The sequence below is a fragment of the Harpia harpyja genome (assembly GCF_026419915.1).
Source record: "Harpia harpyja isolate bHarHar1 chromosome W unlocalized genomic scaffold, bHarHar1 primary haplotype SUPER_W_unloc_1, whole genome shotgun sequence".
NCBI classification, from domain to species: Eukaryota; Metazoa; Chordata; class Aves; order Accipitriformes; family Accipitridae; genus Harpia; species Harpia harpyja.
Genome location: NW_026293183.1, coordinates 268,450 through 293,640, shown reverse-complemented (window position 1 = coordinate 293,640; position 25,191 = coordinate 268,450). Strand labels below are relative to the sequence as shown.

The window sequence follows — 25,191 nt, the reverse complement described above, 5'->3', positions numbered from 1 at the left end:
GGTGCCCACCAGAGCTGTTCTATCACTCCCCCTCCTTCTCAACTGGACAGGGGAGAGAAAATATAACAAAGAGCTTGTGGGTCGAGATAAGGATAGGAGAGATCACTCACCAATTACCGTCACGGGCAAAACAGACTCAGTTTGGGGAAAAATTAACTTGATTTATTACAAATCAACCGGAGTAGGGTAATGAGAAATAAAACCAAATCTCAGAACACCTTCCCTCCACCCCTCCCTTCTTCCCGGGCACAACTTCACTCCCGGATTCTCTACCAACCCCCCCCCAGCGGCACAGGGGGACGGGGATGGGGTTTACGGTCAGTTCATCACACGTTATTTTCTGCCGCTTCATCCTCCTCAGGGGGAGGACTCATCACACTCTTCCCCTGCTCCAGCGTGGGGTCCCACCCACGGGAGACAGTCCTCCACGAACTTCTCCAACGTGGGTCCTTCCCACGGGCTGCAGTTCTTCACGAACTGCTCCAGCATGGGTCCTTTCCACAGTGTGCAGTCCTTCAGGCACAGACTGCTCCAGCGTGAGCCCCCCACGGGGTCACAAGTCCTGCCAGAAAACCTGCTCTGTGGGCTCCTCTCTCCACAGATGCGCAGGTCCTGCCAGGAGCCTGCTCCAGCGCGGGGTTCCCACGGGGTCACAGCCTCCTTCGGGAACCCACCTGCTCCGGCGTGGGGTCCTCCACGGGCTGCAGGTGGATATCTGCTCCACTGTGGACCTCCATGGACTGCAGGGGGACAGCCTGCCTCACCATGGTCTTCACCACGGGCTGCAGGGGAATCTCTGCTCCGGCGCCTGGAGCATCTCCTCCCCCTCCTTCTTCACTGACCTTGGTGTCCGCAGGGTTGTTTCTCTTACATGTTCTCACTCCTCTCTCCGGCTGCCGAATACCCCCGTCCCAACTTTTTTTCCTTCTTAAAAATGTTATCACAGAGGCGTTACCACTATCGCTGATTGGCTTGGCCTTGGCCGGCGGCGGGTCTGTCTTAGAGCCGGCTGGTATAGGCTCTGTCGAACACAGGGGAAGCTTCCAGCAGCTTCTTACAGAAGCCACCCCTGTAACCCCACCCGCTACCAAAACCTTGCCACACAAAACCAATACAGGGGGTCACCCCAGCTGATCCTCGTACTGCTTGCGGAAGCAATCACTGGCGGGGAAGAAATCCCAGCAGCGCTCCTGGTACATCTTCCAGACATAGGACTCCTGGGGGGGTGGGTTGGGGGGGGTCAGGGCAGAGGGCCCCCCCCACACCTGGCACAGCCCCCTCCTCACCCCACAACACCCTCCTCCCACCGCTGGTGGGTGATCCCCGCCCCCCCCCCAAAGCCCCCCCATGTCCCATGGAGACCGCCCCCCATACAAGCCCCCATGCAATCCCCCTGCACCCCCAGCTCCTGCACAAGCCCAGTGAAAGCCCCCCCTTAGCTAGTGAGCCCCCCCCACCCTATGTGACCCCCCCTTGCCTCCCCCACATCCCGGGGGGGTCTCACCTGCCCCATGTGCTCCGTCTCGTCCTTATTGATCAGATAAATCAGGAAGAACCTGGGGGGGGGGGCTGGGGACCCCCTGTCCCCCCTCCAGGTGCCCCCCCCCCGGTCCCTCACATGTAGTTGGCCAGGTTGTGCTCCTCCAGCGTATGGGTCTCCAAGCCGTGGGGGGTCATGTTGAAATAGTCTCTCCCGATGCTGCAGATGAAACATTTTGTCTGGGGGGGGGATCAGGGGGATCAGGGACCAGCCTCCCTCACGCCAGACCCAGGCATCCTGCAAGCCCCCCCCCCCCCCCCGGGGGGGTCACTCACCTCCATGTCCTCCTTCACCTGCTCCTGCTGGTCCCGCAGCTCCCCAAAAGCATTGATGATCAGACCTGGGAGGGGGGAACATGGACAAGGAGGGGGGATCAGTGGGGTGGAGACCCCCCCCATAGGGTCCCCATAGCCCCCCCCCCAGCTCCGGGGGGGTCCCTACCCTGGATGATGGCCAGGAGGATGACGATGACGAAGAAGAAGAAGGTGATGTCAAAGACGACGTGGTACAGCTCATAGTCATCCCCTGCCGGGTCCTCGATCTCGTCCCTGATGCCCCCCCAGCCCGAACCCCCACATACATGTGGAACAGGTAGCACTGCGGGGGGGGGGTCAGGGACCCCCCAGAACCACAGCTGTCCCCCCAAGGACCCTGTCCCCCCCCAGGGAGCCCCAAAACCCTTCTAGGGATCCCCCAGGACTCCCCAGGACCATCCCAGGGACCCCCCCAGGGACTCTCTGGACCCCCCAGGCCCCCCCCCAGACCCACCCAGGGACCCCCTGGACACCCGCTGACCCCCAAGGGACCTCCTGGATGCCCCCAGGGACCCCAGCTTCACTCCTAGGACAGCCCCAGGCCCCCCCGAATCAGCCCAAGGCCCCCCCAAATCAGCCCAGAGGCCCCCAGCTCCTCCAAAGGGACCCTCTGGACCATCCCAGGGACCCCTTGGATGCCCCTGGGACCACCCCAGACCCCCCTGGGACCCCTCAGGACACCCCCCAGGAACCTCCAGGACCCCCAGAGCCCTGCCGGGCTCCCCAGGGACCCCCTACGACCATCCCAGGGACCCCATAGATGCTCCCAGGACCCCTCCTAAGACCATTCCATGGACCCCCCAGGTCCCCTGGCCCCACCCCACTGACCGTCATCATGTCATCGCACTTCATGTCAGGCTCATCCTCATCCTCACTCTTGTAGAACTTGCAGAAGAAGTTGAAGGCCACCACGGTGTAGAGGGACACGACCATGGCCAGCAGCCCCACCATCATCGCCAGCTGGGGGGACGGACGGACGGGAGGGATGGCGTCAGTGGGGTCCCCCACCCCAGCCGGTCCCCACCCACCTGCTTGCCATTGTGGGTGATGGAGGAGAGGATGGTGCGGAGGGTCTTCACTCCCATGGTGATGTCCAGGAGATGGGAGGCAAAGAAGAAGTTGTTGTAGTGGCCCAGGAGGGACATGGCCATGTACCAGGTGAGGTAGAGGAAGGACTGGGGGGGGGACACACACCATGGGGGGGGGGTCACCCTGCAGCCCGGCACCCCCATCGCCGGGGGTCCAACACCCCCAGCACCTTGGGACTCTCATCACCCTGGTACCCCCCATCCCTGGGGGGTCCTGGCTCCCATCACCCCATGACCCTCATTACCCTGGGACCCCCCACTGCTGGGGGTCCCACACTCCCACCACCCTGAGACCCCCCCCAGCCCTGTGGGGTCCTGACTCCCACCACCCTGGGACCCTCATTGCCCCAGTACCTTCATCCCTGGGGGGTCCCAGACCCCCATCACCCTAGGTCCCCCCCATCACCCCGGGCCCCCCACCCTGACCTCCCCAGCCCCCCCCACTCACGTTGTCAGTGAAGATGACCCCAAACTTCCAGATCTGATACCTGATGTCGATGGATGTGATCCTGTGGGGGTGGGGGTGAGGATGTGAGGGGGACCCCCAGGATGGGTGCGAGCCCCCCCCGCCCCCAGATGAGCCCCCCGCACCCACCAGGTAAGGAGGGAGCTGTCGGGGAGGCCTTCCTCTCGCCCTGCACCCCGATCTCCAGGCTGGCCAGCTCCATCCCTAGCAGCTCTGCAATGTGCTCGTGCCCGTAGATATCCCCATACTTCTCCAGCACCGGAGGGGGGGGCACACGACACGGTCGAGGGGGGGATGGGACATGCTGAGGGTCCAGGCCCCCTCCTGTGTCCTGCGGGACCCCCCCCCCCACCTTCCTCTTGATGAACTTGTCCCAGTAGTTGCTGGGGAAGGACCTGAGGGGACAGGGAGGGGTTGGGGGGGCCCTGTGTGTGTGTGTGTGTGTGTGTCCCAGCAGCCACATCTGGCCCGGGGGGGACCCCAGAGGGCCCCCAGCTGGTCCCACTGGTCCCCCGTACTGGATGTTGACTGCCAGCCAGTCCCACTAGTCACTCAGCCCCCCCATACTGGGTGTTGAGCACCAGCCGGTCCCACTGGTCCTTGATGTCATCGTCTGGCAGCTGCTCGGTGATGTAGAGCCCTGAGAACTCCAGGCACCATGCCACCTCCTTCTCCTGCTTGAAGATCACCAGCGGGATCTGGGGGTGGACAGTGGCGGGGGGGTGGGACATGGGGGGTCAGGGGAGACATGGGGACACGGGGGTCAGGGGGGACACAGGGACATGGGGTGACATAGGGACACAGGGGTTGGGGGGGGTCAGCGAGGACATGGGGTCACAACCCAGGCCCGGGGGGCTCTACCAGCCCCTGGGAGGGGTCAGCAGGGCCTGGGGGCGTGGCCAGACACAAAAGGGCGTGGCCACCAGGTGGGGGCGTGGCCATGGCTAGATGCTGGCACAAGGTGTGAGCATGCAGGGGGGACACGACGGGACGACCAGGTGTGGGCGTGGCCAGATGACTGGGCGCGGCCAATTGGGGCATAGCACCACGAGAGGGTGTGGCACCATAAACGGGCGTGGCCGGGGGCAGGCGGGCGTGGCCAGATACTGATGCCAAGTAGGGGTGGGACAGGGTCGGGTGTGGCCGAGGGGGCGTGGCCAGGGGCCGGGCGTGGCCAGGGGCCGGGCGTGGCCGGGCGCACCTTGAGGCAGTTGTAGCCGATGATGCAGAGGAAGGCGATGAGGGCGTGGGCCAGGGCCAGGCCCTGCAGCACTAGCTGCATGTAGCCCGTGCTCTCCTCCAAGAAGTAATAGACCACGCTCTCCTCCCCGGCCCCCCCAGCCATCGTCGCTGCCAGCCCCGAGCCCTCCAGCTCCTCCTCAGTACCTGGAGGGTGCTCTGACACCTGGGGGGGGGGGGGGGGCGAGGCACCTGCCCACCCCCGCGCCCTGGGGACCTGAGCGTCCTGGTACCCGTCAGCCCACCCTACGGACCCTACAGCCCTCCCCAAGGAGCCAGAGTGGCCCCAACCTGTGCCATACCCCCCCTCAGGGACCCAGGGGTCTGGGGTGCCCCCACCGCATCCCATACACCCCCCCCAGGGACCTGTCACGGTCCACTCAGTGGACTCGTGATGGTTCGTTTGCTACGATCTCGAAAGTGCAAAATTAAGGTGACCAACACCAAAGGGGATAGCAATAATCACACAGTAAAACTTTATTGTATTGCCTGTGAAGAGGCATGCGATAGTTAGAGATGGGTGAAAGAAAGGAGAAAAGAGTAAAGTAAAGTTTAGAGAGAGGAGAAAGAGAAGTTATAGCTACCACCGCTGATCTCAAGACGTCCTAACGGTCCCGGGTCCAGCTAATGCTGCGTCGTCGATCGTCGTGGTCCTTGGTGGGGAAGCTTCAAGCTTCCGTTGTTCAGAAGTCATCTTTTATGCTTAGTAACACACCTTGCTCCACCTCTGCCTCAGGAGTCTCCGCCCTTCTTGAGCGAGGCTATCACGCAGGCACAGGGTCAGTGTCCGAGGCGTGGTAAGTCTTGGAGGCGGGTAGCCTTCGACCAGGAGGTGTGTTTTGGTATTATAATGAAGCAAAGTTCGTCTAAAGTTCATGATTTCTTCATCGATGTTACGGCAACAGTTGCAATCCATCCTTTTTGACAGTCTAACGGCTCTAGCCAGGTACCTTCCAGGAGCCTTGTACCGCACGTTCCGTTCTTGGGATCGGCCACTGCGCTCCAAACAGGCCGTTGTCAGGAAATGTACTGTTCATGTTCCTGATGACAGCATTGAGACAATGCTGATTTTCTGACCGACTCCTACAGGACCCAGACCTTGTAGAAGAGGAGGATGAAGTTGATGGCAAAGGCAAGGAAGAGTGCCAGGAACCACAGGTTGTAGAAGTTCCTGGACAGGTAGTTCTGCACCCGGGGGAGGACAGGGACGTGCTCAGGGCTGGGGGAGCCCAGCCCCAGGACCCCCCCTGAGCACCCACCCAGGGTCCGGCCCCATTGATGGGGGCCCCATTGCCTCCACCCCAGGCTGCCCCACCCCCCCAGGGATGGGGGTCCCAGTGCCTGGCTCACACACAGGGATGGGGGTGGTCCTGGCCCCCCCTTTGGCCCCCCTGTACCAGGAATTTGACCCTCTGGACCTCCAGCTCAGCCCAGAACTCGAAGGCTCCCTTGGCCGGCAGCTCCTTCCACTCCCGGGCGACCAATTTCCTCCTCGGGGGCACCAGGCTCAGGCTCCCCCTCTGCCCCGGCCTTCTCCCCATTCTCCATGCTGGGGTGAGGGTGCTGCCTGGGTGGGGGCCTCCAGCAGGACCCTCCACCCTTCCCACAGTCCCCCCAAGGGGGCCATATACCCACCCCACCGCCCCAGTGGGGCCATGCACCCACCCCATAGCTCCCAGTGAGACTATGGACCCAACCCTACTGCCCCAATGGGACCATGCAGCACCCAAGGGGGGCCAGGCAATACCCAACAGGGCCACAAACCCACTCCATAGCTCCAACAGGGCCATGCAACATCCAACAAGGCCATGGACCCACCCTACTGCCCCAACAGGGCCATACAGCCCCCTAGTGGGGCCATGCACCCCCCAGGGAGGCTCTGGCCCCCCACTTACTCAGCTTTTTCCGCCTCACCTGCTGGCTCCTCTTCCTTCTGTGGCTCCTCCTCCACCAACTCCTCTCCGTCCTCCTGTGGTGGGAGCCAGGATCAGGCCTGGGGGGGGGTTGGGGGCACGGACTGACCGCCCCCCAAAGCCCTGCTCAGGCTGGTCATGCCCATAGGGGACAGAAACCAGGGTTTTGGTGACCCCCTGCTCTGCTCCCCACTGCTGGGAGGGAGCCCAGGGTCCTGCCCCTCCTAGGGACCCCCCCCCAGTGTCCTGCTCCCCCCATAGGGGACACCTGGGGCCGTGTTCCCCCCCCCCATAGAGACCCCCAGCATCCTGCCCCCCCCCCCCCCGCCCGGGGACTCCGAGCATCCCCACCCCCCCCGCCGAGCCCCCAGTGGCTGCCTACCCCAGTCTTCCTCCGGAGGATGGGAGTGCCCTTGGGGGTGGGGGGCTCGGCAGCAGGGGACTCCCTGATGTCCCCCAGCCCCCCGGGGGCGTCGGGGGCTGCCAGCCAATAGTGCCCGGGCTACTTGCACATCCTGAAAGTCAACACTGGCACCGACACCACTGCCTCCTCCTCCTCGGGGGGGGGCTGCGGCAGGTGGGGGGCAGGCAGGGGGACGGGGTCTTGGGGACCCCCCTCTTCTCCCCCGTAGCCTCCCTGGTCTCGCCGCCCCCCACAGCATCCTGAGTGGGGTCGGGCATGCTGGCCAGCAGCTCGGCCAGGGCTAGTCACTGCGCCCCTTCCACTAGCCCCCTCCGAAAAGGGAGGTCCAGGCCAGGTGCCTGTCCTGGTTTCAGCTGGGATAGAGTTAACTGTCTTCCTAGTAGCTGGTACAGTGCTATGTTTTGAGTTCAGTATGAGAAGAATGTTGATAACACTGATGTTTTCAGCTGTTGCTCAGTAGTGTTTAGTCTAAAGTCAAGGAGTTTTCAGCTTCTCATGCCCAGCCAGTGAGAAAGCTGGAGGGGCACAAGAAGTTGGCACAGGACACAGCCAGGGCACCTGACCCAAACTGGCCAACGGGGTATTCCATACCATGGGACGTCCCATCCAGTACAGAAACGGGGAAGTGGGGGGGCAGGGATTCACCGCTTGGGGGACTGGCTGGGTGTCGGTCGGCGAGTGGTGAGCAATTGCACTGCGTATCATTTGTACATTCCAATCCTTTCATTATTGCTGTTGTCATTTTATTAGTGTTATCATTATCATTATTAGTTTCTTCTTTTCTGTTCTATTAAACCGTTCTTATCTCAACCCACGGGTTTTGCTTCTTTTCCCGATTTTCTCCCCCATCCAACTGGGTGGGGGGGGAGTGAGTGAGCGGCTGCGTGGTGTTTAGTTGCTGGCTGGGGTTAAACCACGACAGCCGCCCACACCAACTCCTGACCCAGCCAGCATCACAACCGTCGCTGCCAGGTTTGGGGGGACCCCAACAAACATCGCAACCCCCCGGCCCCTGCCAACAGCTCCCCAAAAGCCAAGGTGGGTTCAGAGGGGGGCGGGGGAGCAGTGGGATCAGAGGGCTCCTCTTCCTCCTACTCCTCATCCTCTCCTTCTTCCCGGGGGGGTTCCTCCTCAGAGAGGCGAGAGGCAATCTGCATTTCAAAGATGGTGTCCTTGCAGAAGCTGACGAAGAGCTCCATCTTCTCAGCTTCCCCCCCTCGTTGACCACATCAAAGATGAACTGGATTCCTTCACTTGGGGCATCTCCCACTGTGCCTTGTTGGCGGCGCTGAGCTTGAAGTAGAGGCGTTTGATCTGTCGAGCGGCTCCCATGATCTCGATCCATCCCAAAAAAGGACGGAAATACTCCAAGATGCTGGCCGCTTGCTCCAAGAAGGTCCGGAGACGTTGGTCATGGGGAATGTGCTCCGAGAGGTTGGTGAGGAGCACGGCCATGTTGAAACCGATGTTGCGAGCAGGTTCTTGAAAGTGACCAGCAAAGGCTTCTACATCAATCATCTCGTTCTCGTCCGCCTCGGAGCAGGAGAGGAGGAACTGGATCTCGGGGGGTTCGTATTGCTTCTGGCTGTCCATCGCCTTCTGGAAGTCCTTCTTGGAGATGAGACCTCGCGGGTCCAAGACGTAGTCAAGGAAGGCGTCTGAGGCCACGATGTCCAACAGTTTCAGGAACGTGTCGAAGAACTTGAGGATCATGGTGACGTTGCTGGAGGACTCCACCAGCATGTCCACCATCTGCCAGGTGATGGTCCTGTTCACCACGTTGCCTGTGGAGGTGGGGGGGGGTGGGGGGGTGGGGGGGGGCGTGTCCCGTCAGGTCTGGGGGTGCTGTAGGGACAGCCCCGGTACCTGGGGGCACCCTGGAGAGCATGGGGACAGATCTTGTGGCCAGGGGATACCCCAGGTGGCCAAGGATACCTCAAGTGGCATGGGCCACCATGGATGGTGGGGAACACCCTGGAGAGTGAGGGGATGCCCTGGGGGACAGGGGACACGCCTGATGGCATGAGGACAGCCTGGATGGTGAGGAGGCCTCATCTTGGGGGTCCCCCCCTGGTGATACGGGGACCCTGGGTGGTATTAGGAGATCCTGGATGGTGGATGGGATGTCCTAACCCCAGGTGGCATGGGACAATGAGGACACCCCGGATGGCAGGGGGATCCTGGGTGACATTGGGACACCCATGGCAGCAGAGGGGTCCTGGATGTGATAATAGATAAGCGTTTGTTAATCAAATCTTGCTTATGTTAGTAGAAAAACCAGATGTCGGCCTTAAAACAGGAAGGAGAAGGTCTTGCATTAGCTACAGATAACTAGTAATGTAAACAATGTTTGTGCAAGCCTTGTGTTTATACAAAAGGTAATAAAACACGCATGTGTCAAGTGAGTGACACAGGACAGTCACAGGAGGAAGACTTGGGGACCTTCATCCCAACAATCACCAGGAGACAGAAAAAGACCCCCCTAACAACAAATCGGCGCAGACGCGGAGTACACTAAGGAAGATACGTATACCGAAAATGACACATATACCGGAAATAGAGGACTATAAGAACTGTGGCTACGGGAAGGGGGGTTGCGAGCCGTTGGTAGAGCAGTGGCTCCCCGGCCGCCCAGCGCTGTTTTGCCTATTTACCGCTTGCTTAATAAATTACTTCTAATTATTCACCACAGTCGGCTCCTGGACCTTTGTCCAAACTTATAACACTGGACACCCCGGGGGGGGATGACAAGGGGACCCCACCTTCCAGCAGGAACAGCAGCATCACCACCATGTCCTTCTGCAGGTCCAGCAGCTCCTTCAGCAGCCTGATCTGGCTGGAGTCCTGGGGAAAGGACAACATGGGGGGGGGGGTCGTGGTTTCAGCCCAGCCGGTAACAAAGGACCACGCAGCCGCTCGCTCACCTCCTCCCGCCCCCCTCCGGTGGGATAGGGAGGAGACGGAGGAGAGAAAAGAAAAAAAAACGGAACCTCGAGGGTTGAGACAAGGGCAGTTTACTGGGACAACACAAAAAGAGAAGTTACAACAACAACAACGGTACTAATGAAAGAATATACAAAAAAAGAGTGATGCACAGTGCAACTGCTCACCACCCAGAACCCGACGCTCCGCCACTTCCCCCACCGAAAGCCGAGAGCTCCCCCCAGCCCGCTCCCCATTTATATACTGAGCATGATGTCACATGGTATGGAATAGCTCCTTGGCTAGTTCAGGTCGGCTGTCCCGGCTGTGCCCATCCCCCCCCCCCCCCGACCTCCCAGGTTCCTGTAAAAATTAACTCTATCCCAGCTGAACCCAGGACATTATCTACCCCTTATTCTATACCATCTACATCATGCCCAGATCCTACATTTTTCAATTAATCACCACCACTTTCCTTGTCTTATATACATATATGTATATGGACACCCCCACACACACACACAAATAGTACTCCCTTAGTCAATGGGCTATCCCTCCAATGTGTCCATCAATTTTATCTAGTCCATGACTTTGGGGCTCCATCTGTTGTAACAGTCCTTCAGGATAGGAGAGATGGTGTGAGGTGTTAGGTTGTTGTATGCTGCCTCTGGAACTTGTGGCTGGTACATTTGGTGCAGCCCACGCCCTTGGTCTGCAGGTCGAAGATGTTGATCTTGAGGAAATTGCTGGGCGCCAGTTCAAGTTCTATCACTGTTGTACTTGGCCTGGTTTCAAAGTCCATCCTTCAGTCATTTTGGGTAATTCTTACTGTAATATCCTTGATATGGCAGATAGACACTATAGATACAATGACATACATTGGCAGGTTATTTAGCAGTTAAATATCATACAGCCTAATTCACTGGCTATTCTCTCCCAAAATCAAATCTCCCTGAGGTACACATCAAACTTCCCCATCCTTCTGCATCACCCACCAAGTGTGCCCAGGTCCCTGAGCAAAAACAACCCCTTGGATGGGTTTGTCTCTGCTTGAGGGGGGACTAACCCAGACTGTCTTCCCTAACATACTCTTCATGCACACTACAGGGACTCTATCTCCTTCTAGAGTATGTGGAAGTCTTGGTTGGGCGGGGCCAGCCCGATTGGCAGATCCTCTAGTATTAACTAAGCAGGTGGCTTTTGTTAAATGTGTATCCCAATGTTTGACAGTTCCACCCCCCCCCATTGCTCTCAATGTAGTTTTCAGCAGTCCATTGTATCGTTCGATTTTTCCGGAGGCCGGTGCGTGATAGGGGATGTGATACACCCACTCAATGCCATGTTCTTTGGCCCAGGTGTCTATGAGGTTGTTTTGGAAGTGAGTCCCATTGTCCAACTCAATTCTTTCTGGGGTGCCGTGTCACCATAAAACTTGCTCTTCAAGGCCCAGGATAGTGTTCTGGGCAGTGGTGTGGGACACAGGATATGTTTCCAGCCATCCAGTGGTTGTTTCCACCATTGTAAGCACATGGCACTTGCCTTGGCGGGTTCGTGGGAGTGTGATATAGTCAATCTGCCAGGCCTCTCCATGTTTATATTTCAGCCATTGCCCTCCATACCACAGGGGTTTTAGCCGCTTGGCTTGCTTAATTGCAGCACATGTTTCACATTCATGGATAACCTGTGCGATAGTGTCCATGGTCAAGTCCACCCCTCGATCACGAGCCCATCTATATGTTGCATCTCTTCCCTGATGGCCTGAGGTGTCATGGGCCCACCAAGACATAAATAGCTCACCCCTATGTTGCCAGTCCAGGTCCACCTGAGCCACTTCAATCTTGGCAGCCTGATCTGCTTGTTGGTTATTTTGATGTTCTTCAGTGGCCCGACTCTTGGTACATGAGCATCTACGTGACATACTTTTACCACTAGCTTCTCTATCCAAACAGCAATATCTTGCCACAGTGCGGCTGCCCAGATGGGTTTACCTCTGCGCTGCCAGTTGCTCTGCTTCCATTGCTGTAGCCACCCCCACAGGGCATTTGCCACCATCTATGAATCAGTATAGAGACAGAGCACTGGCCACTTCTCTCTTTCAGCAATGTCTAACGCTAGCTGGACAGCTTTCACTTCTGCAAATTGACTTGATTCACCTTCTCCTTCAGCAGTTTCTGTGACTTGTCATGTAGGACTCCATACAGCAGCCTTCCACCTCCGATGCTTTCCCACAATGCGACAGGATCCGTCAGTGAACAGGGCATATTGCCTCTCATTTTCTGGCAGTTTATTATACAGCGGGGCCTCTTCAGCCCGTGTCACCTCCTCCTCTGGCAACATTCCAAAATCTTTGCCTTCTGGCCAGTCCGTGATCACTTCTAAAATTCCTGGGCGACTGGGGTTTCCTATGCGAGCCCGTTGTGTGATCAGTGCAATCCACTTACTCCACGTGGCATCAGTCGCGTGATGTGTAGAGGAGACCCTCCCTTTGAACATCCAGCCCAGCACTGGCAGTCGGGGTGCTAAGAGGAGCTGTGTTTCAGTACCAACCACTTCTGAGGCAGCTTGAACTCCTTCATATGCTGCCAATATCTCTTTTTCAGTTGGAGTATAGCGAGCTTCGGATCCCCGATATCCTCGACTCCAAAACCCCAGGGGTCGGCCTCGGGTCTCCCCAGGTGCTTTCTGCCAGAGGCTCCAGGTAGGGCCATTCTCCCCAGCTGCAGTATAGAGCACATTTTTAACATCTTGTCCTGCCCAGACTGGCCCAAGGGCTACTGCGTGAACAATCTCCCGTTTAATTTGTTCAAAGGCTTGTCGTTGTTGAGGCCCCTATTTAAAATTGTTCTTCTTCCAGGTAACTTGGTAGAGAGGGCTTACCATTTGACTGTAATTTGGAATATGCATTCTCCAAAAACCCACAACACCTAAGAAGGCCTGTGTTTCCTTTTTATTAGTCGGTGGGGACATAGCTGCTATTTTGTTAATCACATCCATAGGGATCTGACGACGCCTGTCTTGCCATTTTATTCCTAAAAACTGGATCTCCTGTGCAGGTCCCTTGACCTTACTTTCTTTTATGGCAAAACCAGCCTTCAAAAGGATTTGGATTATTTTCTTCCCTTTCTCAAAGACTTCTTCTGCTGTGTTGCCCCATACGATGATGTCATCAATGTATTGCAGGTGCTCTGGAGCTTCACCTTTTTCCAGTGCAGTCTGGATTAGTCCATGGCAAATGGTGGGGCTGTGTTTCCACCCCTGGGGCAGTCGATTCCAGGTGTACTGGACGCCCCTCCAAGTGAAAGCAAACTGTGGCCTGCACTCCGCTGCCAAAGGAATGGAGAAAAATGCATTAGCAATGTCAATTGTGGCATACCACTTGGCTGCCTTTGATTCCAGTTCGTATTGAAGTTCTAACATATCTGGCACAGCAGCGCTCAGCAGTGGCATGACTCCATTCAGCCCACGATAGTCTACTGTTAGTCTCCATTCCCCACTAGATTTCTGCACGGGCCATATGGGACTATTAAAGGGTGAGCGAGTTTTGCTGATCACTCCTTGGCTCTCCAATTGGCAAATCAGCTTATGGATGGGGATCAGGGAGTCTCGGTTGGTGCGATATTGCCGCCGGCGCACTGTTGTGGTAGCAATTGGCACGTGTTGTTCTTCAACCCTCAGCAACCCCACAACCAAAGGGTCTTGAGAGAGACCAGGCAGGGTAGACAGCTGTTCAGTCTCCTCCGTCTCCAATGCAGCTATACCAAAGGCCCAACGGTACCCTTTTGGGTCCTTGAAATACCCCCTCCTGAGATAGTCTATGCCAAGGATGCATGGGGCCTCTGGGCCAGTTGCAATGGGGTGTTTATGCCACTCATTCCCGGTTAGACTCATTTCAGCTTCCAATACGGTTAGCTCTTGGGATCCCCCTGTCACACCAGAGATACAGATGGGTTCTGCCCCTTTATAACTTGATGGTATTAGGGTGCATTGTGCACCAGTGTCTACCAGAGCCTTATATTCCTGTGGGTCTGATGTGCCAGGCCATCGATTCCACACTGTCCAGTAGACTCGGTTGTCCCTTTACTCCACCTGGCTGGAGGCAGGGCCCCTCTAATCCTGGTTAGAGTATCCATTACTCACTTTTCGCGAATGTGAATCAGAAGTCCCTTCAAGAGGATCAGAAATGAGATCAGTCTTTCTATTCCGTCTGGGGGACTGCTCACGGGAAACTGGAGCAGCAGTTTTCCAAGAAGAATCTTCTTTTCTGATTGCTTTTTCTCACAACTCCTGTACCTGTGCATCCAGGACTGAGGTAGGTTTTCCATCCCACTTCCTCATGTCCTCTCCATGGTCATGCAGGTAAAACCACAGATTAGCCCATCGTGTGTACTTTCTCTCTCCTCTCTCGTGAGCAGAGGAACGCTTACTCCCAATAGCTGCTATGCGGGCCTGTACAGGTGGGGAGGAGGACATATCCACTTTGAATTGCTGGAACTCCCGGGACAATTCCTCTACAGCCGAGACACAGGCCCGTAGGGAGGAAGAGAGACTTCCTTCGTATTGCCGGAGTTGGACAGCCAATTCATCCACCGTTTGTCCATTGCCTTCTTTCCAGGACATTACTGCCAATAAGTTGGCATAGGTTGGTGGTGCACTTCGTACAAACTTCCGCCACATCAGTTGTGTGCATTGGACTTCATCTGGATCTGTGGGTGACTGCGCATTTTCTGGATCATTATAAATCACCTCCAGCACAGCTAATTCCCTCAGGTACTGGATACCTCTCTCCATGGCGGTCCACTTGCCTTGGTGACATGTAACTTCATCCTTGAAGGGGTATCTTTCCTTTTGTATTGGTTTTGTGTGGCAAGGTTTTGGTAGCGGGGGGGGTTACAGGGGTGGCTTCTGTAAGAAGCTGCTGGAAGCTTCCCCTGTGTTCGACAGAGCCCATACCAGCCGGCTCTAAGACGGACCCGCCGCTGGCCAAGGCCGAGCCAATCAGCGATAGTGGTAACGCCTCTGTGATAACATTTTTAAGAAGGAAAAAAAGTTGGGACGGCGGTATTCGGCAGCCGGAGAGAGGAGTGAGAACATGTAAGAGAAACAACCCTGCGGACACCAAGGTCAGTGAAGAAGGAGGGGGAGGAGATGCTCCAGGCGCCGGAGCAGAGATTCCCCTGCAGCCCGTGGGGAAGACCATGGTGAGGCAGGCTGTCCCCCTGCAGTCCATGGAGGTCCACAGTGGAGCAGATATCCACCTGCAGCCCGTGCAGGACCCCACGCCGGAGCAGGTGGGTTCCCGAAGGAGGCTGTGACCCCGTGGGAACCCCGCGCTGGAGCAGGCTCCTGGCAGGACCTGCGGATCTGTGGAGAGAGGAGCCCACAGAGCAGGTTTTCTGGCAGGACTTGTGACCCCGTGGGGGGCTCACGCTGGAGCAGTCTGTGCCTGAAGGACTGCACACCGTGGAAAGGACCCATGCTGGAGCAGTTCGTGAAGAACTGCAGCCCGTGGGAAGGACCCACGTTGGAGAAGTTCGTGGAGGACTGTCTCCCGTGGGTGGGACCCCACGCTGGAGCAGGGGAAGAGTGTGATGAGTCCTCCCCCTGAGGAGGATGAAGCGGCAGAAAATAACGTGTGATGAACTGACCGTAAACCCCATCCCCGTCCCCCTGTGCCGCTGGGGGGGGGTGGTAGAGAATCCGGGAGTGAAGTTGTGCCCGGGAAGAAGGGAGGGGTGGAGGGAAGGTGTTCTGAGATTTGGTTTTATTTCTCATTACCCTACTCCGGTTGATTTGTAATAAATCAAGTTAATTTTTCCCCAAACTGAGTCTGTTTTGCCCGTGACGGTAATTGGTGAGTGATCTCTCCTATCCTTATCTCGACCCACAAGCTCTTTGTTATATTTTCTCTCCCCTGTCCAGTTGAGAAGGAGGGGGAGTGATAGAACAGCTCTGGTGGGCACCTGGCATCCAGCCAGGGTTAACCCATCACACCTTTACACCTGACAGAAGTCGCCTCCAGAGGCTGAGGACTTGTGTTTTTCTCCCAATCGCCTTGTCGATGCCCCCTTCCCTAGACAGAGATCCCAACTGCTTGGCTTCCTTACCCTCTAATTCCAAACTACTGGCCCCATTATCCCAGCATCGGAGCAGCCAGGTAACAATGTGCTCACCTGGGTGGCAGCTAAAATCTTTTCGCATGTCACGCAACTCACTCAGGGATAGAGATCGGTTAATTATTTCAGGTTCTGCCTCTTCCTCCTGTTCTCGCGATGACCCTGGTTCATCTTCATCTCTCACTAAGCGAACTGATTTCTTTGTGTGTTTCTTTTTCTGTACAGGGGCGACTGATACTGGCACAGGTTGGTTCTCTGGTTTAGCTGCAGTACCTGTCACCGGGGTTGGGGTAGCCACACTGCCTGTTGTCGGGGTTTGGGTTGCCACGGTGCCTGTTATCCTGTTTTCCATCTTTTCCCCCTTTTCCCCCTGAGGGTGCTGCCTAATATCAAGCAGTGTTTGGTAGATACTGGCCAGGGCCCAGCACAGTGCAGCGAGTTGTGCGTCTCTGGAATAGCCACAGCATTTTCCTCTCAAATATTCTACCACTTCATGAGGGTTCTGTAGTTGTTCGGGAGTGAACTTCCAAGCCACTGGAGGTGAGAAGTTCTCTAGATACGTGCCCATATCCTCCCACATGCCGTGCCACCCATGAATATCCAGCTTTGGGGCAGATCTCTGGGTGGTACTCTTAAAGAGCCTTTTTGTAGCCCTAAACAAGACCTGAAACATATTCAGGAGGCATAGCACTAACAGCACACTGGCTTGCGCATCCCAAGGATATTCAAAATTCTCAAAAGCTGTTGTAATTATCCGGAAGGAGAGAAGGGAGGTGAACGGATGGGGGGAAGTATCCCCCCCGACTCCCCCATGGATTGGGTGCAATTACCAATAAAATCCGATAGAAGGTGCCCGAAGTATGGAAATGATATCACTGCTGCATACAGATACCAGCTTAACCTCATGACCAGTGATGTAATCATTTCATAAGTCAACATTGCCCAGTATAGCAAAATGATAATCCCGATCCCTCTCCCAGAGGTGATGATAGCATATTTCCATACATTCTGTATGGTATGTCTAAATATTTTGATGGTTTTAATATTTTGTACCAGCTGTGGAAACTGGTTTGCTGCTAGGTGACTGTAAAAGTGAGATTTGGTAAATAATTATTAGAAATCTTATACTAACACTATGATTGAAACAATAGACAAAAGTATAGCCAAGCAATTAACTAGTTGAGGTAGTTACTCATAAGTTTGGCAGTTCTTTGCTCTTATGACTAGATGTTCCTGTAGGCTAGATGAGAACAATGCTGAAACTGACCGCATGCGATTGAAACTGCATTAAGCTTCAAGATCAAAGAACAAGGACAAGAATAAAGACTTCAAGGACAGCCAGCAAGAGCTTCAAATGGGTCGGTGGTCGCAAAAGCAGCCCTTCGACTCAAATGGATCCTTCGTTGCGCATGATCGGATGTAGGCAGTACTATGATAATCAGTTATAATCGTTTTTATGTATATGTATAATAATCCGATTAATATGCAATTAGTTATTCTATATAACTTGTTTGTGCTAAAGCTGTGGTATGCACGCTAGGTGGAACTATCCCCCGTGCATCCAGTGCTGCAATAAAGAATGTCTGCTTTCTAAAACTCCAAAACGAGTCTTAGAGAGTTTCTTCGACCGGCTTTTCGATATCATTTAAATTTCACTGACGGAGAATGCTGTCTCACCATACACAATGCAACAACCTCCTTAGAAGAAGCACGAAAGAAGATGAGAGAAGTTACAGACAAGACTGGAGAACTTTTCCAAGCGATGCAACCTAGAGACTGACTTAGAGGATCGTTGCTGACCTCTCTCCTAACATCCTTGGGACTCGTGGGGTGGGGAAAATTACTTGTTAACATTGGACTCATGTTGTTATGTGGATTTTTTGTTCTTAATGGTTGGCTTTACAGTTGTTATACTGCTCAAAGTTTGTACTGTTTGAAGTTTTATACATGTTCTTTCTCTCTCTCTCTCTCTCTCCTTTTCTTGCTTTCTCCTTTCTTTATATCTAAATCACCAGCCTGGGAGAAGACTGTGGAGAATCCACAAAGATAATATAGACAATGTTTGAGCCGCGGGGTGGTGTGAGAGACTGAAAGAGTTAATGCCTCAAACATTGTGGTGGGGCAAGTTCTGCTTAAAGACAAACCCTGCACAGCAAGGAACCAAGGTGAAAAGCCCATCAGCTCAGACATCAGCAACAGGAGGGGGAGGAGGTGCTGGAGGGTGCGCAGCTCCCTGTTCTGATAAGCCGTTCTGATACAAAGATCAAACAACGGCAGTGTCTGCAGGGAAGGAGAAGTTACTCCACAAACGACCCCCCAAGCCCAAAGGCTCACAAACTGCTCATTAGCCTGACGAGTTCGGGTGCCCGCCCGAAGGAGGGGCAAGGATGATAAAAGGACACAAACTGAAGCCCCGGGTGCGCAAGCCCACCGGGACTGGACCCCTCGGCTGACTGAACCAATGCTGGACCCAGGACCGGTGAAATCTTTCTCTCTTCCTTTCTCTCTGTCTTCTTCTCCCTTTCCTTTTCCACAATCCCTACACCTCATCCGTTTCAAGATATAAACCATTGACCAAGTCTGAGACTAAGAGTAGATCCAGCCGCCCCTGGGCCCTTCTCTGAGGAGGAGTCTAGAAAGCAAGGGGGTCTGCTCTGAACCTCGTGACTCGATGGGAGGGATCTCCTTATTCCCTGAATTGATGTATATGGTTACCCTGGGTTACACGGTTTACAGAAGTAGTTATGCCAATTCCTGTTGTGAGAAACCCTGCCACCTACTACCACGCCTCCCCAGTTCGGTTTGCTTCTATCATGAATAAAATCTTTAACTGATCGTTTGGTGTCGTTTCACCTTAATTTAGCCCGAGGGAATTTTGAATTAAACACGACTCCCTGGTCTGTCCAGTCTGGGTCGTGACACACCCTTACAGGCACTGATCATCATCTGCAGCACCATCTCAGCCACCCCCCCACGCGTGCAGCCAGGCTTGCCAGTACAGCAGCTTCTGCTTCTCCATCTCCTTTTCCTGGGAGAGGGGGGTCGGGGGGGCTCAGGGTGCTCCCACACCCACCTCGAATGAGTCCTCAGCTTCTTCTTCCTCCTTCTCCTCCTCTTCCCCTTCCTCGATGTGGCAGCTGGGGGGGGGGGGGGCAGAACAATCTGGGGGGGTCCCCAGTTAAGCCCCCCCCCCAAACACCATCCTGGGGGTCCCCCCCAATCCCTGGGGATCCCCCCCAACCCCTGCAGCCCTCCCCCCCCACGTTGGGACCCCGGGGCTGGGTGGTTTGGGGGTGGCACGGGGGGGGGAAATGGGGGGGGCAGGACCCACCTTGGCCATGATGCCAGCGTACACCATGTACAAGTGATCCTTCTCCAACTTACTGCGGGATGGAGGGGGACATGGCTCAAAGGGGTGCACCGGGACCCCCCCAAGGGGGGGACCCAGGCATCCCCCAACCTGAGGGGACCCAGGCATCCGGGTGCTCCCCCCCCTTTTCTCAGCCAGTGCCATCCGGCTGAAGTGCAGGATGAGCTGGTGCAGGGGGTCTGGCTTCTTATCCCACTCCCCTTCCTCCTCCTCCCTCGGCCACCACCGCAGGGCTCAGCTGGGGGGGGGTCCCCAGCCAGTGACCCCAGCCCGGGCAGACCCCCCCCGGCTCACCGAGAGATCATCAATCATGCAGTCCTCAAAGGAATGCTCCTCGGGCACCAGCCAGGAGAGCTTGTACGCCTCCAGGAACATGTTACAGGCCCGGTACCTGGGGGGGACGGGGGGGTGACAGTGATGGGGGGGTCCCGGGGGCTCCACCCAAGAGGCACCCAGTTGTTCCCAGGGGCTCTCGAGGGGTTCCCAGTTGCCCCCAGAATAGTTCTGGGTTGCCCTCAGGGGTTCCCAATTGCCTCCACAGGGATCTTCCCAGTTTCTCTTAAGGGGCTCCCAGTTGCCCCCAGAGGCTCCCCAGTGGTCCTGGTCACCCCCAGGGGGTCTCAGGGGGTTCAGAGCTCTCCCCCCCAGTCCCCACCTGGGCAGGTTGTAGAGGGGCGTCATGTGGAAGCAGGTGACCACGGCCTGGCCGCGCTGCTTGGAGAGCAGCTTGTGCCACACCACCTTCTTGGACTTGTAGGGGTGCTCTGTCTGGGGGGGGCATGATCTGGGCACCCCCTGGAGCATCGCAGGGACCTCCACACCTCCACAAGCATCACAAGGACCCCCTTCCTCTCCCCCCCCCCCCCGAGCATCCCTGATAACCCCCAGGGCACCCCTGGAGCACACCATGCCCCCCCCCCCCAAGACTCTTGAGACCCCCAGGGACCCCTAAAGTACCCTGGCACCCCCCAGAGCCCCCCAAGACCCCAACCTGCTTGAGGTGGTAGAGCACAGCCGACACCTCCTGCACCCTCTGGACAATCTTCTTGGGGCTGTCAGAGTCCTCGGCCTTGCCGGCCAGTAGATGAAGACCTCCCCAACCATGCGGAACAACTCCTCTGCATCCTCATTGGGCTTTGTCAGCCACTTGGCCCTGTCGGTCCCATGACCACCATCAGTGGGTCCCCATGGCCACCATCGGGGATGTCCATGGCCCCTAATTTTGCCCCACCACGGGTTGACCATGGTTCCCAAGGGATGCGCCTCAGCACCCTTACGTCCCCACAGCCACATCCCCTGTCCCCCCTCACCGGCTGTTGTCCGTGTAGCGGATAAGCAGAGGGTAAAGCACATAGAGGTCACGGCAGAGGGCAGAGAACTCATCCCGGATGAGCAGCTCGGCATCCTCCCCCTCTGTCTTGGCCTCCATACGGAGCTGCTCCTCCTCGGCCACCACCTTGCCCGCTCGCTTCTTCAGCTTCTCCATGGTGGGGATGAAGTGGGAGCACAGCAGCTCTGGCTTCGCCTTGCTGACGATGGGCTGGGCGAACACTGCAGGGACAGGGGCTGCAGCCGGGGGATGCACCTGGGGACACCCGCACCTCCCTGGGACCACCCATGGCCACCAGCACCATCCTGGAACCCACCAAGAGCCACCAGCATCATCCCTAGTACCTGCCCAGGGTGTCCAGTACCTCCCTGGGACCACCTATGGCCACCAGCACCATCCTGGGACCTACCAGCACCATCCTTGGGACACCAGCATCATCTGTGGGATCACTGATGGCCACCAGCGCCATCCCTGGGACCACCTATGACCACCAGCATCATCTGTGGGATCACCCAGGGTTACCAGTGCCATCCTTGGGACCACCCAGGGCCACCAGCACCATCTCAAGACCCTGCCCAGGGCCACCAACACCTCCCTGGCACACACCCAGGGTCACCAGTGCCATCCTTGGGACGTGCCCAGGGCCACCAGCCCCATCCTGGGACCATTTAGGGCCACCAGTCCCCATCCACCCCCCCTTGCCCACCTGCCAGGCACTTCATCCAGGAGGCCTCATCAATGCCCAAATTGTTGATCACAATGCGGAGGATGTTGCCCAGGAGGGCATTGAGGTGCTGGCCAGTGACAGTGGTGGCCCAGGGTCCCTGGGGCAGGGTGTCGGGGCCGCGCTCCCACCATCAGGGCAGGTAGTTGCAGAGCATGGGGAGGGTCACCTTGATGACGTGGGGCATCTCGGTGTAGCAGGCCCCCGACTCCGCCAGCCCCCCGATGTCCCGCATCAGCCGCTCCAGGTTGGGGATGTCGGGGCACATCTCCTCCACCCGGCTGGGAGCCCCAGGACTGCGGGGACACATGGATGGCAAACAGGGGATGGGGGACCCCCAAAGCAGGGAGAATGGGGGGGGGGGGCAATGGGGACACGGCACTGCCCCAAAGGTGGGGCAAGTGAGAAGACTTGGGGACAAGGGGTATGCCAGTGTTGGGGTGCATCAGGGTACCCCAAAGCTGGGGAGATTTGGGGGTGTCAGGATATCTGGGAGCTGGTGGGGACAAGTGAGAGGGACAACAGAGATGTGGGGACCCCAAAGTGGGAACAAGAAGGACATTAGAGATGTGGGGGTGCCCCAAACCTGGGGCCATTGGGGGGGCATCAGTGTACCCCAAAGGTGGAGGTAAGAGGGACCATGGGGCATCCTAAAGCTGGAGCAATTGTGGGGGGCACTGGGGGTGCCCCAAAGCTGGGGACACATGAGGGGCGGGGGGGTGCCCCGAAGCGGGGGGGCAGCCAGGGCTCATCCCGGAGGGGTGTGATGGGACAGCCCCTAGAACACGGGGGGACACACACCAGGGGGCCCTGCCCCACTCACTGGCCTGCTTGTGGGGGAACTTGGTGCTGTAGACAGAGCAGGGGTTGAACTTGTTGAGCTGCGGCTCCAGGAAGGCAGGAAGGCCATGGGCATGGCGGCGGCCAGGCACTCCCCCAGTGCCAGGCGCTGCCTGCGGGCACAGGGGTATGGGCTCACCCCCATCCCGTGGCACCCCATGGGCACCCCATGGCCATGGGTGCACCCAACAAGCACCCCCAGCTCTGCAGGCAGAAGGGTTTGGGGGGATGCGGGCCCCCCCCCCCCCCCCCCCGTAGGGGTTCCTGGTGGTGCCCAGTGAGTAGATGCTGCATAGGATGCGGTAGCAGGAGACCTGGACGTCATCGACTGCGGGGACAGGGGATGGTCAGGGCTGTGGTGTCCCCGACACCCAGGGGGTCCCTGTGCCCCCAAACTGCCCCAGCACCCCCAGCTGGCCCTGCCCCCCCGTCCCCACTACATCCCCTTGTCCCCAAAGTGTCCCCCAGTCCCCAGAGTCTCCCATCTCCACCACACCATCCTGTCCCCAAAGTGTCCCACATCCCTGCTGACCCCCCCCCCGGTCCCCAACATGTCCCTGTGTCCCACGTCCCCTGCTGAGCCCCCCTGTCCCCAACATCTCCCCATGTCCCACATCCCCACCAAGTCCCCTGTCCCCAACGTGTCCCCGCATCCCCATGGTATCCCCGCGGCTTGCGGATGACATCGTCCACAAAGTTACGTTGCGCCATGTGCCTCGAAGAGGGAGAGGTGAGGACGGGCAGGAGGGCCACTGTGGTGTAGTTATGTTTTGGGCCACCCCCTTCACCTGTGTGCGGCTCTGTGTCACCTTCCCCAGCTTGAGGTTCTCTACCATCTTCAAGAGCACCTCTGAGGACATTGAGAAGAAGGACCACAGCCCTGCCTTGACGATCTCAGGGCCTGACTTCATCACCATCTGGGGGGGGGGGAACAGGACACTCAGCACCAGCACTGCCACCGCCCCAGGGACACACGTGGGCAGTGTTGGGGACATGGCCGCTGCCCCAGCAGTGTTGGGATGAGGGTGGCACTGGGGTGGCATTGGGGACAGGGATGGGCATGGGGGCACTGCAGGGACGGGGGGACTATGGGGACAAGGATGGCATGAGGGTGGCACCAGGACACAGTGGATACAAGGACAGCACCATGGTGGCACCGGGACCCTGTCCCACCTGGCATCCAGGGAGTGGGCAAGGATGTGCAGGCAGTTCACCACAGCCAGTGCATCAGTCCCTGGGGACAGGGGGGCTCAGGTGCCACCGGGGCACCCCCCGCCCCCTGCACACACCCCCCACTGTGGGGGGTCTCCAGCCACGTCCCCTTACCAAAGAGCAAGATGCAGTGGCGGACGAGTGCGGCCAGCTTGCAGAAGAGGCTGATGGGAGACAGAGGGTCAGTGGGGGTCCCCAAGACCCCTAGCGAGGGGACAGCGTGGACCCCAAGTCCCCTCAGCCAGGGGATGGGGCACAGGGGTACCCCCCCTGAGCCCCCCAAGAGCAGGGGGGTGGGATGGGGCATCCCCATTGCCCAAGGGGCTGGGTGCCCCATGGCCGGGGGGTCTGGGGGTGCCCCCCACCTGGTGATCATCTCCTTCTCCTTGTTGGAAGCGTGCCTGCTGCTGCCCAGCACCTTGGCCAGGGTGGAGAGGAAGTAGAGGTAGTGGTTGTGGAAGTACTGGTTGATGAGGGGCAGCAGGATCTGGGGGGGATGGGAGGTCAGGGGGACCTCCCCCCATAAGGAACACACCCCCCAAGCATGCCATAAGGGACCCCAATGCCTGCATACCCCCAAATACCCCATAGGGACCTCTAAGGAACAGCTCTACACCCTATGGGGACCCCCACACCATATGCACCCCATAGAACACCAAACATGCTGTAAGGGACCCCAAACAGCCCATACAGACCCCAAACACCCCATTGCCCATCTCCCTGGGGTGGGAGGCTGATGGGGTGTCTGTGCCAAAAGCCACCCTGCCCCCCCCCTCCCCATTTTGGGTTCCTCCTGCCCCCACTTTGGGGTCCCTCTGACCTTGGCGAAGAACTTGAGCTCCTGCTCATGGGGGGATTTCTCCACCCACCCACCGCTCACCACTGCCTCTGGGGGGGGGGGCAGGCAGTCAGGGAGGGGGGCACACAGCAGGGGGACATGGGGACAAGCAGTCAGGGGGGTCCCAGGGAACCCTCAGAGGTCTGGGGCAGCACTGGGCAGGGGGGTCCAGAGATTCCAGGGGCACTTGGGGGGGGGTCTCAAGGGGTTCAAGAGGGTCTTAAAGAGGTCCAAGGGGGTCTCAAGAGAGGACCAGAAAGGTCCCAGGAGGCTCGGGGGGGTCCCCAAGGGATTTGGGGGGTCCTGGGGCCGTACCCAGGTGGGCGATGAACTCCTGGGAGATGTCCATCCACTTGAGCAGCTGCTGCAGGAAGCCATAGGCAAAGCGCTTCTCGATGGAGGAGGTGTCCAGCTCCATGTCCTTCAGCCCCCTGCGGCAGGGGGTCAGGGGGGCCCCACACCCCCACCTCCCCATCCTACCGACCCCCCACACCCGGGGGGGGGCAGCAGCGCACCCCCAGACCCCCCACATCCCACACCCCAAACCCCACTGTGTGCCCCCCCCAGACCCCCATCTCCAGCAGGGCTCAGCGGGGGCTGTGGACCCCCATCCCACTGCCCCCCCCAAATCCCCTCCAATGTCCCCAAAGCCCCCCCCAGCACCCTCTAGCCCCCCCAAACCTCCTCTTCCCTGCACCTGCCCCTACCCAGACCACCCAGCCCCCCACCCACCGGGTGATGGCATAGCCATTGAGCTGCAGGAACTTGAGGAGCTCCTGCACCTTCTCACAGTCCCGTGCCTTCTCCTTGGCCGTCAACGTGTCGTAGGGCACAAGCAGGGGGTGCGAGCCCCCCGCC

The 25,191-nt window shown here is 57.8% G+C and overlaps 2 protein-coding genes across 2 annotated transcripts in view; both read right to left on the bottom strand.

Annotated features, from left to right (window-relative positions):
• Positions 1 to 1,121: 1,121 nt before the first annotated feature.
• On the bottom strand, positions 1,122 to 7,241 carry LOC128138081 (ryanodine receptor 1-like). Its single transcript, XM_052779383.1, is given in 20 exon segments — positions 1,122 to 1,217; positions 1,505 to 1,556; positions 1,619 to 1,719; positions 1,816 to 1,880; positions 1,982 to 2,101; positions 2,104 to 2,137; positions 2,683 to 2,814; positions 2,883 to 3,029; positions 3,391 to 3,451; positions 3,538 to 3,562; positions 3,565 to 3,668; positions 3,762 to 3,803; positions 3,976 to 4,106; positions 4,610 to 4,813; positions 5,746 to 5,832; positions 6,045 to 6,120; positions 6,122 to 6,196; positions 6,543 to 6,616; positions 6,943 to 7,062; positions 7,218 to 7,241. Coding segments are annotated over 20 exon segments (1,770 nt in total).
• Positions 7,242 to 8,075: 834 nt separating this feature from the next.
• The window catches only part of LOC128138080 (ryanodine receptor 1-like), an 18,692-nt gene continuing 1,576 nt past the window's right edge, over positions 8,076 to 25,191 (bottom strand). The window contains 24 exon segments of the mRNA XM_052779382.1: positions 8,076 to 8,203; positions 8,206 to 8,229; positions 8,232 to 8,768; positions 9,747 to 9,828; positions 19,351 to 19,404; positions 19,516 to 19,603; positions 19,670 to 19,780; positions 20,045 to 20,157; positions 20,381 to 20,464; positions 20,467 to 20,542; positions 20,700 to 20,940; positions 21,426 to 21,724; positions 22,122 to 22,137; positions 22,267 to 22,348; positions 22,351 to 22,405; positions 22,539 to 22,611; positions 22,961 to 23,047; positions 23,050 to 23,200; positions 23,447 to 23,532; positions 23,610 to 23,659; positions 23,861 to 23,982; positions 24,316 to 24,383; positions 24,649 to 24,764; positions 25,066 to 25,139. Coding sequence (XP_052635342.1) covers positions 8,076 to 8,203; positions 8,206 to 8,229; positions 8,232 to 8,768; positions 9,747 to 9,828; positions 19,351 to 19,404; positions 19,516 to 19,603; positions 19,670 to 19,780; positions 20,045 to 20,157; positions 20,381 to 20,464; positions 20,467 to 20,542; positions 20,700 to 20,940; positions 21,426 to 21,724; positions 22,122 to 22,137; positions 22,267 to 22,348; positions 22,351 to 22,405; positions 22,539 to 22,611; positions 22,961 to 23,047; positions 23,050 to 23,200; positions 23,447 to 23,532; positions 23,610 to 23,659; positions 23,861 to 23,982; positions 24,316 to 24,383; positions 24,649 to 24,764; positions 25,066 to 25,139 — 2,817 coding nt within the window.